This window comes from Callospermophilus lateralis, chromosome 10, assembly GCF_048772815.1.
Source record: "Callospermophilus lateralis isolate mCalLat2 chromosome 10, mCalLat2.hap1, whole genome shotgun sequence".
NCBI lineage: Eukaryota > Metazoa > Chordata > Mammalia > Rodentia > Sciuridae > Callospermophilus > Callospermophilus lateralis.
In genome coordinates, this window is record NC_135314.1 from 82,158,841 (window position 1) to 82,174,976 (window position 16,136).

At 32.7% G+C, this 16,136-nt stretch overlaps 1 protein-coding gene across 2 annotated transcripts in view; it reads left to right on the forward strand.

Moving 5' to 3' along the window:
- Nucleotides 1-16,136, forward strand: part of Pros1 (protein S) — a 105,668-nt gene that overhangs the window by 20,724 nt on the left and 68,808 nt on the right. For both annotated transcript variants that reach the window (XM_076867816.2, XM_076867817.2), the window contains exons 2-3: nt 7,778-7,935; nt 10,793-10,817. In XM_076867816.2, the coding sequence (XP_076723931.2) occupies nt 7,778-7,935; nt 10,793-10,817 (183 nt within the window). The remainder of the gene's footprint in view (nt 1-7,777; nt 7,936-10,792; nt 10,818-16,136) is intronic.

Sequence of the window (16,136 nt, forward strand, 5' to 3'; positions counted from 1 at the left end):
CAATATATTTTTTTTTCTGGATAATGAGCAGCCTATTCTCTTTCATGTAGAAGCATTTCTCTCTTTTTTTGGGGGGCGGAGCGGATAACTATTAGGTACTGCATTTTATTCTGGTGTAGACAATGGCATAGAGATGTATTCTCTCTCTCTCTCTCTCTCTCTCTCTGTGTGTGTGTGTGTGTGTGTGTGTGTCTTTTAAGAAGTAGTACTATAAATTAAAGGTATAATTAAATTCTGTTGTAGGGAGATATTCATTTTACTTCTGTTCTAGAATTGGGGGTCAGTGGTCACATTTTTTAATGACTGCCAATGGCTTTTCTACTTGTAAATAAATGCAGGCCTTCCTCCCACTAATCCAAATATTTTAAAGCTCACCTTTATATATGCAATTTATAATTCACAAATTGTTTCCTCCTTTTCTTCTCCTACATTTAAATCTTACCTAGACCTATGTCTTATGATCTTTGACTCTTTTAAAGTATTTCTCACTAGCTCATTTATGCTCAGTTCTTTCAAAAGATTTATGAGAGCAAGAGGTAGTAATGTGTTAGGCAGACAGGATTAAGGTCACAGTCACAGAAAAACTGACAAAACATCTGTCATTATTAACTAAAGATTTTTTCTAAACTAAAGTAATCTTAATTTTCTTAGAGTTTTAAGTTTAGGGAAAACATTCCATTTCAATAGTTGAGATGTGAGATACAATTACATCTCAATGTATTATGTGGTGGTTCTGTTTGTACAGTGAAAGCTATTTTCATCCAACAGTGAAGTATAATCAAAGAAAAAACACTCTGCCAACCCAAATACTCCTCGAAATTCTCTTCTTGGACACATTCTTTCAGGGGCAGTTTTTCATTCTTGGGATGCCAAATAACAAAGGCCTCAGGAGAGACAGAGAAGGCAGAACTAAAAAAAGCAGTGGACTTTTGGAGAGAGGAATTGGAGAACCATCTTTGCCAGACAGAGGTGCAGAATGGAAGAATTTAGCTATCCTAAAGCTTGGAGCCTCCTCTATCTGCCACATCATCCCTATCTGACTGATTTATTTGGGACAGATCTGTGATCTTACCCTCCCTGAACAGAGGTAGCAAGTTTGGACAACTAAGTGGGGAAGGGGGTAACCTGAGGAAAGGACTTCCCCTTGACTGAGATGGAACTAAAATTGACCAGTGAGTAATTTGCCAGTGAGACAGTAGTAAGCCCACTAAACACTATTGGAGCTCTAATGAAAACAATAACAATAAATCAACTTTTTGGAGATACTACAATCCAATTTATACTTGGAAAACAAAGATTTACCCCCATGTGAAGGGAACAGAAGGCTGTGAAAATAATTTCAAAAAAGGATTCTAATTAATGTTCGAACAATGGTTGTATTGTTGACATATTTATTCCATCTGCTGTAATCAGTATTTTGAAGAAATGAATTAGCTGTCATCAAGTGATAACTACAGAATGATTTTTGAATGTAGCATGAGAAAAAAAAACTATAAGTAATTAGGTTTTTTTCCCTCCTTTTTGAGACAAAGGTACATGTTTTAATTAGTAGCTGATTAAAACTTTCATGTTCTAATCAGATGTTTTTTTAAAAAAAATTTTAAAGAAAAAAAAATCAATCCAACTGAGTCATACTTCCTTTCTAGAAAGACTCATAACTCAAGACTATTAACTCAACATTATCACCTAGCATTTTGAATCTGAATGTAACACTTTGCAAGTAACACAGTTGAGTTGTAACAAGGACTTTCTTCAGATAGTTCTTATTCTAAAAAAAATAAAACAAGTGTGGTAATGCAAAAAGAGGACAAACAGGTTTTGGAGGCTGGCTTGCTTCTGTTCTCAGCTGCATGAGTGTGGTAAATCAACTCATCTACCTTGAGTTTTAGCCTATTTGTATATAAAATAGAAAATTATGGTCTACTTAGAATAGTTGTGATTAGAATTAAAAGGAGATGATGTAAAAACAACTTTCATATAATTATATGTCATGATTATTATGATAATAAAGAATGAAACTTTTTAGACATGCAAACAGGCCACTATGGTGGATATTTGGGGGCAGAACTTTGAATCTGCTGGTAAAGCACTTCTAACCATATACTTATTTCATCCTACATTCCTATAGTTCTTAGTTTGTCATCATGATGTCATGTTTTAATTTTTCTGGCAAAGAGCAGTAGACTTCTTTGAAAGCACACTGTTATTTACCCCTCACACATCAGATGGAGCACTAATCTCTAGGGTATATAAAGAACTCAAGAAGCTAAGCACCAAAAAACAAATAACCCAATCAATAAATGGGCCAAGGACCTGAACAGACACTTCTCAGAAGAGGATATACACTCAATCAACAAATATATGAAAAAATGTTCATCATCTCTAGCAATTAGAGAAATGCAAATCAAAACTTTCATCTCACTCTAGTCAGAATGGCAGCTATTATGAAGACAAACAACAATAAGTGTTGGCAAGGATGTGGGGAAAAAGGTATACTCATAAATTGCTGGTAGGACTGCAAATTGATGCAGCCAATATGAAAAGCAGTGTGGAGATTTCTTGGGAAATTGGGAATCGAACCACCACTTTGCCCAGCCTTCCCTCTCCTTGGTCTATACTCAAAGGACTTAAAAACAGCATACCACAGGGACACAACCACATCAATGTTTATAACACCACAATTCACAATAGCTAAACTGTGGAGCCATTTTAGATGCCTTTCAGTAGATGAATGGCTAAAAAAAAAAAAAAAAAAAAAAAAAAGTGGCATATATACACAATGGAATATTACTCAGCAATAAAATAGTATAAAATCATGGTATTTATAGGTAAATGAATGGAGTTAGAGAAGATAATGCTAAGGGAAGTTAGCCATCCCCCTCAAAATGAATGTCAAATGTTTTCTCTGATATAAGGAGGATGATTCATAGTGGAGTAGGGAGGGGGAGTATGGGAAGAATAGGTGGACTTCAGATAGGACAGAGAGGTAGGAGGGTAAGGGAGGAGACATGGGGTTAGAAATGATGGTGGAATGTGATGGACATTATTATCCAAAGTTCATGTATGAAGACACTTATTGATGTGAATATACTTTGTATACAGAGATATGAAAAATTGTGCTGTATGTGTGTAATAAGAATTGTAATGCATTCTGCTGTTAAATATAAACAATAAATAAATAAATAAAATCAGGTTTAGATTAAAAAAAAAAAATACCTGCTTCTTCCATGTGAAAGCCCTGCCTCTGTACCCATCAATAGTTGCTTGGCATAGCATGTTTGGCAACATAAAATGGCAATTCTTACACAATGTAAAATTGTTCTCTATTTGGTTCCCATTTTTCTTTGGACAATGTACCCTGTCAGAAATTGATTGCCTAGATGTTAGTAACCATTCTTTAACTTTTACTCAACTAGGGATGTTTTGACCCATTCCCTCTTCTACTTATGATTTTAGATTTCATGATGTTTGTTTATGGTTTTGAATCAAAGCAACAGTGACTTATGATTAATATGGTTTTGGACTATAAAAGGTGTAATCAAACTCCTGGAGGGGTTCAAAAGGTGTAGACTTGCAGCCTGCCCCTCAGCCCACCAGCTGGTGGATCTGGACCCCCAACTGGTAATAAAAAGTTTCTGTCTTCTACTCTAAAAACACAAACTAAAACCAAAAACAAACAAACAAACAAACAAAAACACCACACTGTTAGATGGATGGGTTTATGGATTTATTTTATAAAGAAGAACAAATGTCTGATTCACTACACAACCATATAATTTCTTTTAAGAAGTATCTTGTGAGTGAGTGTCTGAATATAGCTGTTCCTTGGTATCTAGAGACAGGGATTGTTTCCAGGACCCTTGGTATACCAAAATTCATAGATGTTCAATTCCCTGATATAAAATGCTAAAATATTTGCATTTAACCTTTGCACTTCAGCCTTTATACTGTAAATCATCTCTATATTAGTTATAATACCTAATACAATGTAATACTATATAAATAATTTTTTTGCTGTATTGTTTAGGGAAAGAATATAAGTCTTATATGTTCGGCACAGAAATTACCATCATAAGCCTAAATACATAGAACATATCAATAACAACTTTTTACCAAAAAAAATATTTTCAATGAGCTCTGGTTGAATACACAGATGTGGAAACCATAGACGTGGAACCTCATGGATACCTAGGGCCAACCATGCACAAAAGAAGAACATTGAAATAAGAGGATAGGTATATAGACAGATTCTGACTTATGATTTTTTGACTTTGTGATGATGTGGAAATAATAAACTTTCAGTGGAAACCATACTTTGAATTTTGATCTCTTCCTGGGTTAGTGATATTCAGTATGGGTCTGATGCTCCAGATGCTGGGCAGTGGCAGTAAACCACATCTCCAAGCAGCCAAATGATCATGAGGGTAAACAGTGAATACTCTACATTGTACCATGTTGCTCACTGTGATGTTGGATAGATTAAGTATATTAAATGCATTTTTAGCCTAACCATATTTTGAACTTGTGATGGATTTATCAGCACATAACCCTATTTTTAGTTGAGAAGCATTATGTGAATTCCATCAGCAAGATTTGTTACTTCTGTAACTTTGGGTCATATAACTTTTCTCAGCTTCAACTTTTTCAATAGGAAAATTGGGATGATAGATCAGCATTCAATTCATTATTTATATGAAAATCAAATCAAATAATATGTAATTTGAAAATTATTATCTATCATGCCAATTTAAACACTTCTGGGATTAACCTAGATGAAATAAAACGTGAACAGAGGTGTAATGTTTTTCATTTTTGATATTGCACTTGTCAGGAGAGTCAATAAAACTTTTTGTCCTGTTTTCTGAGAACCAGAAATTGTAATGGATGGGTTCTAGGTCTGAGCACTGGAATGCTTGTGATCTAGTTCTGCATTTGTTATTTGTTGAATTCATAATTTAGGACAAATATGTTGTATATTCTTTGCTAATGGTTTGCCTCTGAAATGTCCCACAAAAGCTCATTTGTTGAAAGAATAGTCTCCAATTCAGCAGAGTTCAGAGGTGGGACTTTTAGGCAATGACTGGATCATGAGGGCTCTGAGCTCATAGTGTATTAAACCATCAAACCCATTGACAAGCTGGATAGACTACAGGGAGGTACCTACTTGGAAGAAGCAAATCATTGGAGGCATGCTGTGGAAGGGTTTGCTTTCTTCCCAGCCCCTTCCCCAGCACTCCCCAATCTGTGACCCTGAACTAAATATTTTGAAACTGTGAGCCAAAATAAATTTTTCCTATTCTAAGTTGTTCTTTTCAGATAGTTTGATCACAGTACTGAAAAACGCACTTACACACCTGACTTTTATCATATTTAAAATGGTGGAGATTATTGCGCTCCTTTTTATGACACTTAGGTGGGCATTCCTTTAAACCTTCTCCATAGTTCTGAGTGATTGCCTGTCTCTTTCACAAATATGTATACAGTGAGTTAATATGCTTGGTCTATGTCCTTTAGTGGAGACCCTTATAGGAAAAGAGATTTTAAAATATTAATATCAAGTTCTTAATTACCAAACTTAATATTCTTTTTTTTTCTAAATTTTCTTTTCTTTTTTTAACCTTTATTTTATTTGTTTTATTTTTTTATGTGGTGCCAGGGATTGAACCTAGTGCCTCATGCATGCTAGGCAAGCGCTCTACCACTGATCCACAACCCTGGCCCCAAACTTAATATTCTTAATGGAAGAAATGCTAAATAATGTTTGTAGGGTTTTTCTCCTAAATGTATTTGACCTTGATTTTTCTTTGTCATTGAATCAGTGTTTTCATTGTTCAGTGAAAATGTTACTGTTCAATGAAAATGTTATTGTTTTCCCCAGAAAGAATCATGTTTGCTCTGAAGTTCAGTAGCTTCACATTTTTGACATATTTATTACAAAGTAACATGCTTACAACTCTTCCAAATAAATGAGAAAATTGCACATGTAAGACACTTTTATTGTTGACAGGGTTGAAATTTATCAGTCAGTAATTTACTTGACAGCATATTCCCATCTATCTTTATTACATATGAAGCCTTGATTTAATTTTTTTTTTCTTTTTTCGGTAGCAGAGATTAAACCTAGGGGTTCTGAACCACTGCACCACATTCCTAATCCTTTTATTTTTTGTGTTGAGACAGGGTCTTACTAAGTTGCTTAGGGTCTCACTAAGTTGCTGAGATTGGTTTCCAACTTGCAGTCCTCTTGTCTCAGCCTCTGGAGTCAATTAAATCTTTATTTAATAAGCAGTGATAAAGATAGAGATAGAAATAAATACTATACAGGGCCATTACATTTAAAACTTCCATTTTGATAAGTAAGAGAAATAGAGTAATATTACTTACTTCCCTCTTGAAATAGTTTAACTTATTGAGCTAGTAAGTATGATAATCATTGATTAGAACTTTTTTTTTCTCTTTGTCACTTTTTGAGAATTTATTGCTTATTAACAGGCAATAAAAGCAAGGAGAATAAATTCTGTCTATATTACTTCTTTATCTTAGTAAAAAGTCCATTTACAATTAAAATATGGATAAAATTTTTTTGTAAGTTTGATTGGTACTTTTTAAGTTTTCATTAAAAAACAACATCCTAGTCAACATGCTAATATAATATAGGGAAAACTTTACATTTTTTACCATTTTCTTTAAATATAATTGCTATTACCCAGTTTGAGTGTCAACCTCTCTTCTGTGTATACTATTTATAAATGTGTAACTTTGGCTGATGTATATGGGTATATATTCTGGGTATAGTATCCTTCAACTTGTATTTTAAGATATATCTTTCAGATCTTTAGAAGAAGAGTACTTACTTTTATTCTGCATATTATTCCATAGTACAGGTGTATTTTAGCTTATTTTTCTATTCCCCTCTTGACAGACATTTAGGTTGTTTCGAACTTTTATTTTACCAACAATCTTTATATTATTTTCTTTATATTTTATTTACATTATTTAAGTGATTTTGTATTTAACCTTGTATATAACCTTGAATACTTTCCAGTATGAGTTAACTAATGTTTTAATTTGTGAAAGTTATTTATAAATTCTAAATGTTATTTTCTTTTTCACATAATACACACCATTTTCTTTAATCTATTGCTTAGCATTGAGCTTTGTTGTATTACATTGGTTGTTGTTCAGCTATTTAAACATTTTTATGTAGTCAAAGTTATCAATTCTCTTTGTCATCTATTTCTTGAATTTTGTATAAGGTCTTTCTTTGCCATGGATTTTTTATTTCCCTGTATGTATAAATAATCAAATGTTTAAGACTATCAGGTACCTTTCAAATAGCTGCTTAGCCTATACTCCTGCATTGCTGTATATCCACAGAGGTCCCAGAAGTTTTCTATTAAAACTGAGAAAGTTTATTTCTCATGCTTTAAAGACAATATGGCTATAATTTTTGACATAATCATTTTTGCATGATGTTTTTCAAATGCAGCAATCATAAGGTAAACATTGAATATTATAAGGTGTGTTTATCCTCATGCATGAATTGAATAATTTGTTTAGATCATTGTAAAAGTGCTATAGCTTCGCACCTACCTTGCTTTCTGAGATATTAGCCAAAGTGTTTTTTATTTGCATCTTTTCTTAACTCCACTATAGCAATTTAAATATCATACAATTCATAGGCAGAAAATTATATTAACTCTAATTCCTTAATAAAATAATATATCTTAGAGGGGAGATAGAAAATTTATTCATCTAAACTTGTTTTTTTCTTCAGTTTTGTCAAAACAGCATGCTTCACAAGTCCTGGTTCGGAGACGCCGTGCAAACTCTTTACTAGAAGAAACCAAAAAGGGCAATCTTGAAAGAGAATGCATTGAAGAACTATGCAACAAAGAAGAAGCAAGGGAAGTCTTTGAAAACAATCCGGAAACGGTAAGAATTCATAGCCATTATCACACCTTGTCACAGAGTTGTGCTAAGCAATTCAGGGAGACCCTGTCTCTAAATAAAATATAAAATAGGGCAGGGGATGTGGCTCCGTGGTCCAGTACCCCTAAATTCAATCCCCGGTCCCAAAAAGAAAAAGAAAAGAGATCCCACACATAATCACTTCCATTTAGGAGAAAGTACATTTAAAGGAAGGTGGGCTTGTTAGGAAGACATTACTGCCATAACAATATCTTCTGACTAATTCACTTATACCTCTTATCAGCAAATAGTATTGACCTCCTAGTTTGTAAATATTGTCTCCTAACCAGAATTTGGTAGTATTCAGGGTAGAGGAGAGGATGTCTCAAGTACATATACATTGTGTGTATGTGATTATTACTCCGCTTCATTGAATCTCTCCATTTAATATTAACCAAGCTCTAGAAACAAGGCCATTTAATGCTGTGCATTTTCACACTATTTTATATGCTGAGTATACTTTACTTTATTCTACAAGCCCTTGGGAAGTTTCCTGAACCCACTCCTTATCGGTTATATTCTTCAGCATATCAAACCTTACATGTCAGTCCACAAAAATAAAACCATAAAGACCCTTAAATATCATATAGGACCCCCAGGCCTTATTGTTAGTCCCTAATTCTTTTAGGAGAAGAAGTTCTTTAGCATGTCCTGTGGGTAATCCATGTGTAAATAGTGCTTTTAAGAAGCAGAGTGAGAGTGAGAGTTCCAATCTGATAACCTTCAGGTCAACCTCGATGTGATGTTTCTCCTGAGATGAAGGATACAGCCTAGAGCAAAAGAGAAAGAAAGCATGAACAAAGTACCTCTGGAACCTCTGCAGTGGCTCTCAGTGCCCTGAAAATAGAGGAGTAAGAATGAGCAGGAATTTTGTCTGTAGTTAGAGAATCTGTCTAAGACTGTAGCAACTTGTGTTCTCTTGGGTTACTCTTGAATCTTTTTTTGCCTTCACCTATTCTAATAGGTTCACAGAGGATACTTCCCAAAGATTAATTTTTAATCTCTTTGGGATTTAATAAAAATATTTCTCTCTCTGTTGTGTTGCTTTTATGGGTAAAGAATTGACAAGAAAAAAAATATTTTATCCCATGCATTGTAGTAGAATACATTATTGTGTAGAATTTTACATTTACATTACATAGTTTATATTTCCATAACAAAAAAGGAAAGTGTGCACACTCTAAATTATTATCAATTTTCATAATAAAAATAATATAGTATATTTAAACAAACACATCCTTTTTTATTTTAAAAATTTTAAATATATAGCAAAGTAGAAAGAAAAATAAAATGAACTCCAATATTATACTCACCTCCCCTTCAACAGCTATCCATAATCTGCACTTTTAGTTTCCTGTTCTCTATCACACCTACTCTAGTTTTTATTTTGTTTTTCTGGAATACTTTAAAACATGCCCAAAATACATTATTAATACATACTTGACTTTGTATTTATAACATTGTAGACATGTTCTTAGAGTTTAGCCTCTAAGTAGCAAAAGTGAGGTAGAAGATCACAGGGAGAAGAGGAAAGATGGTGCAGAAGGAACACTCATTTAGGTGCTTCTTCATCTTCACTAATTCTAAAACTGTTTTCATTGACAGAAGAGAAAATGATGGCAGAGGAGTAAGGCAGAAATGGGAGAAATGAAAGGGTGGGGGGAAGCATGTGTTACTGTTTATCATTTCCTGACCTGTGCCACCCTTAATGCTCTTAGTTCACATTTACCCTGATGCCTCCTCACCATCCCTAGCATATTCCTTTCACCATCATTTCATCACTCATTGAACCCATTTCTTGCTATTTCCAAGCTTTTCTGGAGAAAACAATACTGTTGTTTGAATTACTCAGTATGAAATCCCTTCCTTATAAACCAGTAGACATGTGTTATATGGTTTATATTTGAGAGGAGGAAGCAGTGAGAACTTTATACTGCATAAAGATATGTTTAGTACTTATTAAGCTGGAACACTGAATATGTCTTTGTGCAGGAATTCTGGTTTTGCATAAGTATTCTTATGCTGTTAATGTCTGTTTGATATATTATGACCTGAAAATGCTTTTTTGAACCAGCATGGGAAATTTACCATCAGAAATTTTTAATATTTTTCCCCCTTTCATAATGTGCATTCCTTAGTCCAAATTACTGATTTACAGACTATGTTTTGGTACATAGCCAATTTATAGTAAGATATTACATGCACAACAAATGCTATATGGTAATTACTTTAATTCACTCCAAATATTTCACTCATATTCAACATTGAATCTGGTTTGAGTAATCACCATGATATAAAATGTATCAAATGGGCACTTAATCATTAAGGGAAATTAAAAGATTTACAAAAAGGGGACATATGTGATTATATTTGTCATCTTAAACAGAACCTGTTTTTAGACTGGAAACTTTTGAAACATGATTTAATTGATCAATGGTCCTTTATTTATTTTTTTAAAGAAAGAGTGAGAGAGAGGAGAGAGAGGGAGAGAGAATTTTTTAATATTTATTTTTTAGTATTTGGCGGACACAACATCTTTGTCTGTACGTGTCGCTGAGGATCGAACCCGGCCGCACGCATGCCAGGCAAGCGCACTACCGCTTGAGCCACACCCCCAGCCCAATGGTTCTTTATTTTTAGTCATATTGTTGGCTTAAATTATCTACTGTTTGTATATTTTATTGCAAAAATAAATTTATAATGTGAAAATTAAATCTAAATTATTTCTATCTTTAACATGAAAAATATTATAACATTTAAGTTTTAGTTCTATAATGAAATTTAGGCTTGCTAATATACATATTTTTTTCTTTTATTCTAGGATTATTTCTACCCAAAGTACTTAGGTAAGTTCAAAGAATCTTGATCTTATAATCTTAGGCATAGAAGGGAACATAAATATATTCATGTTTAATTCTTTGCCTCTATATAGCACCATATATAATTTCATTGTCTTTCAAAATAAAATCTTTGCTGTCCTTTTATTTAAAGACATGGAAACAAATTTGGAATGATTCTTGAATTACCATAGCGCATTCTAACTTCATCTTTTTCAGCCTTGTATCTTTCTCATAGAGTTTTTGGGCTGAGCTGTATTTAGGTACCCAGACATTCTCTTTTATTTTATTTTATTTTTTTGTACTGGGGATTGAATCAGGGACACTCAAATACTGAGCCACATCCCAGGCTCTTGTATTTGATCTCACCGAGTTGCTTAGCACCTTGCTAAATTGCAGAGCCTGGCTTTGAACTCAGTGATCCTCCTGCCTCAGCCTCCTGAACCTCTAGGATTACAGGCATGCCCTACGATGTCTGCCCCAGACATTCTCTATAGATGCCCGAGAAATTCTCTATAGGTGTGAGTTTCATGGGTTATCTTTCAATGAAAGGAAAGATCTCTAAATTGTTCAGACTTTATGGAATAAATAATTACCATTTAGACATTTGTAAAGATTATTAATATCTTCTCTCTTTGTATCACCATTTCAGTCCTTCCTTCAGTATCCTTTCTAGGTTCTATTTTGGGCTATGACTCTGGGCTCTCAAGGAATGAGATAATATTTCCATATTCATATAGATTAGATGATTTTAACTAAATGCCAATGAAAGAAAACAACATTCGGATTTTATTAAAGCAAATATAGAAGTATTTTACATAAATAGTACTTGGATAGTTGTCAGCATTTCCAATCATAATGGAATATAATTTTTGCATCTCTTGCTGATTTCATGGTTCCAGAACAGAGGTATTCTTTATTTCCCTCTTTAGGCTTAGAATCTTCTTTATATATGTGCTTTCCCCATTCTCATCACAGCCAATAGGAAATGAAAAGTAAATTATTGGAAAAAAATATAAATGGGCTCTGATACACATTAATAACTATCCAGTTAAGAATTTTTAATATAAAGTTTCAAATAATAATGTCTATTAAACTCATAGTTCTCTTGAAATTGAATAATTTAATTATTATTTGGGGCTTTATGTTTGTTGGTTTTGTATTGTCTTGTTCTGAGTACCCAGGCAGAAATTCCAAGGTAGAGGAACATTTCTACCTTTTCTCTTTTCCTAGGGAGCCTGATGCTGAAAGTATGTTAAGAACTTACATTTGTCCTTCAGGACAATTAACAATCTAAGAGTCCTGGATAGAAGTCCTTTTAGTAGAGCCAGGAATTCTCCCATAGCTCTGGAAATATTTACTCCTCCATTTTTTAAAGTGCACATGTTGGTCAGCATCTTATGTTTGTGGCATATTTTGAGCTCAAAAGACTCAACAATAACATAGTTTACCCTGTTACCAACACTAAAACTTCAATGCAGTGGTATCTTTACTTTGAACACTTAAAGATCTTAAACTAGCTTCTATGAGATATAGTTTTTCTCATTTGTCAGCTGACTAGAAACAATTTACTTAATAGGTTTGCAGGAAAATGAAAAGAGAATGTTTTCAAAGCACTTAGTAGAATGTTTGTTATGATAGTACTCTTCATTTTCCCCCTGACTTTTCTATTCCAATTTTCTTTGACTTGCTTCTTTTCCCTTCTCTTTCCTTCTCTAATATCAAACTTCAACAATTCCCATCAAATTTGGAAAAGTGCCATGGTAAAAATTAATTGAGGTGATGTTATTTGTGTCAATATATATGAAAATACAAGATTTTCTAAAACCTTTTGCTACTGTATCTTTTTTTAAAAAATATTTTATTAGTTGTTGATGGACCTTATTTATTTATGTATGTATGTATGTATGTATGTATGTATGTATATATGTGTGGGGCTGAGAATCAAACCCAATGCCTCACACATGCTAGGCAAGTACTCTATCACTGAGCCACAAACTCAGCCCCTTGCTACTGTATCTTAAAAGGGTAATGGAATATAGGTGTGCATCCATGAAAAAGATCTCCTCCCTTGAAAATTATATTAAATTCCTCACTTTCTAAACAAAAAACAAGGATATGTGCTATTGAAAAGAAAGACTATTAAGACTGTTTGAACTTCTCAATTTTAGATAGGAATTTAAATATTTTATCATAAAAAGAGACAATATTTGATTAAAAAAATTTACAGACTTCAACAAAGAAGCATCTTAATTGATCATAGTATAGAGAAAATGCCCCTAATAGATAGTTTGTAAAACATTTCATCCAATAGTAACAGAATACACATTCTTCTCATCAGCACATTGGATATTCTCTAGGAAAGCTAACTTTGTTAGGTCACAAATTATGTCTTAATAATTTAAAAAAAGAAATCATATTGTGTATCTTCTCAAACCACAATAGATTAAAACTACAAATCAACAACAATAAAAATAATGTAAAATATGTGAATACATGGAAATTGAACAGTTTATTCCTAATGACCAATGGTTAATGGAATAAATTAAGGGAAAAATCTCAAGCACATACATCAAAAAGCTAGAAAGATCTCAAATAGATAATCTAACAATACACCACAAAGATTTAAACCCAAAGTTATTAGAAGGAAGGAAATAATAAAGATCAGAGCAGAAATAAACAAAATCAAGACTAAAAAAATAATACAAATGATCAACAAAACAGAGTTGTTTTGAAAATATTTAAAAAATCACCAAACCTAAACCTAGACTAACCAAAATAAAAAGAAAGGACCCAAATAAATAAAATCAGAGATGAAAATAAAAACTATTGATATCACAGAAATACAAAAGATCCTAAAAACTACTACAAACAATGATATGCCAAAATACTGGAAAACTAGGTGTGAGGATGTAACTCATTGGTAAAGCTCTTGCCTAGCATATGCAGAGACCTCCAGGAGTGCCAAAAAAACAAAACCCAAACCAAACAAAAAACAAAACAAAGCTGAAAAAAAACTAGAAAAAAATAAATTCATAAATATGTACAACTTAACTAAAATTGAATAAAAAATTAAAAATCTAAAAAGAACTGGAAAATTTAATGTGTAGTGAAATTAAAGCAGTAATTAAAAAATCTTTCATTAAAAATAAATGCCCAGAAACTGATGGCTTTATAACTGAATTCTATAAAACATTTAGGGTAGAATTACTCCAAATTCTACTTAAACTATTCCAAAAATATTGAAATGGAAGGAACTCTGCCAAACTCATTTTGTAAGGCCAGCATTACCCTTATGCTAAAACCAGAAGAGGATACAACAAGAAAAGATAACTACAGATCCATATCTCTTATAAATAAAGATGAAAAAAATCTCAATAAAATGTTGAAATTGCAAACCAAGTTCAAGAGAATATCAAAAAGGCCATGTACAATGATCAGGTGGGATTCATCCCAGGGATGGAAGGTGGCTCAGTATAAATGACTCAATTTATGTGAAACAGCATATCAACAGAATTAAGGACAAAAAACATTGTGATCCAGAAAAGGCATTTAATGAGATCCAACAACCTACATGATAAAAACTTTCAACATATTAGCTATAGAAGGAACATACCCCCAAATAATAAAGGACAGTATCAAACTAAGTGAGAAAAAAATCAAAGTGTTTCCTCTAAAATCAGAAACAGATCAAGAATGTCCACTTTCATATTCTTATTTAATCCACTACTGGCAATCTTGGCAAGAGCAATTAGGCTATTAGACTTAAATTCCATAAAGGGCACCAAAAACACCAAGTGCAGGAATTAGTCTTATTCTTCTTTAGCACAATTGTTTAACTATTGAGTGAAACAACATATGTTTTATTTCAAAATGACTAGAAGAGTATGAAGTTTCCAATACTTAGAAATGATTAATGGCTGAAGAAACAAACAAAAGAAAGTCTCTTCAGAGAAAAAGAAATAAAATCCATCCAGATTGAAACAGTGAAGCGAAATTATCCACTTTTGGATATGACATAGAAAAATATAAATACTCCATAAAGACTAATAGAACTTATAAACAAATTCAGTAAAGTAGCAGTATACAAAATCAACATCCAAAAAAACAGTAGCATTTCTATACTCAAATAATGAACATTCTGAAAAAGAAATTAAGAAAACAATCCAAATCATAATGGCTATAAGAATTTAGGAATAAATTTTACCAAGGAAGTGAAAATCTCTACAATGAAAATTATAACACTGATGAAAGAAATTATGAAGTACAGACATGAAAAGAGAACGTATCCATGATCTTGTATTAGAAGAATTAACATTGTTAAGATGATCATACCACCCAAAGTGATCTATAGAACCAATGTAATTCGATCAAAAAACGACAACTTTCCTCAGAGAAATAGGAAAAAAAATCCTAAAATTTATATGAGGCTACAAAGGATCCAAAATAGCTAAAAAGATCCTGACTTTAAAAAAAAAAAAATCTGGAAGCATAACAATACCTGACTTCAAAACATACCTCAAAGCTGTAAGTACTAAAGCAGCATGGTAGTGGCATAGAAGAGAACAGAAAACCCAGATATTAATACAGACAACTGATTTTTGACAAAAATACCAAGAACATATAATGGAGAAAAGACAGTCACTTCAAAAAGTTTCATTGGCAAAGTTGGATATGCGTATGCAGAGAAATGAAACTAGATCCCTTCCTCTCATCATACACACACAGACACACACACACACACACAACAGACACACACACACACACACACATACACACACACACAAAAAAAACCCTCAAAATACATGAAATCCCTAAATTTTAAACCTGAACCTATGACATCATTGCCAGAAAAAAAAGTGGGGGAAACATTTCTAAACTTTGTTGTAGATAGGATCTAATAGCACAGGCAAAAAGAAAAAAAAAAGTAAAAAGAGACAAGTGGAAATATATCAAAATAAGAAACTCTGAATGGCAAAATAAACAAACAGGATTAAGGTAATATATGAAATGAGAGAAAATATTTGCAAATTCTATATCTGACAAAGGATTATATCTCAAATACATAAGAAACTCAAAAGGCTAAACACAAACTTTCTCTCTCTCTCTCTCTCTCTCTCTCTCTCGCGTGTGCACACACACACAAACACACACACACACACACAAAAGAAAAATGAAGAAAAAGAAAAACCAACCAAACAAAAAGGCCTAAACCAAACAAAATCCAAATAATCCAATTTAAAAATGGGCTTAAGAATTAAACAGATACAATACTTATCAAAAATCATATGGCTAATAAATACATAAAAAAAAACCATGTATATTTCA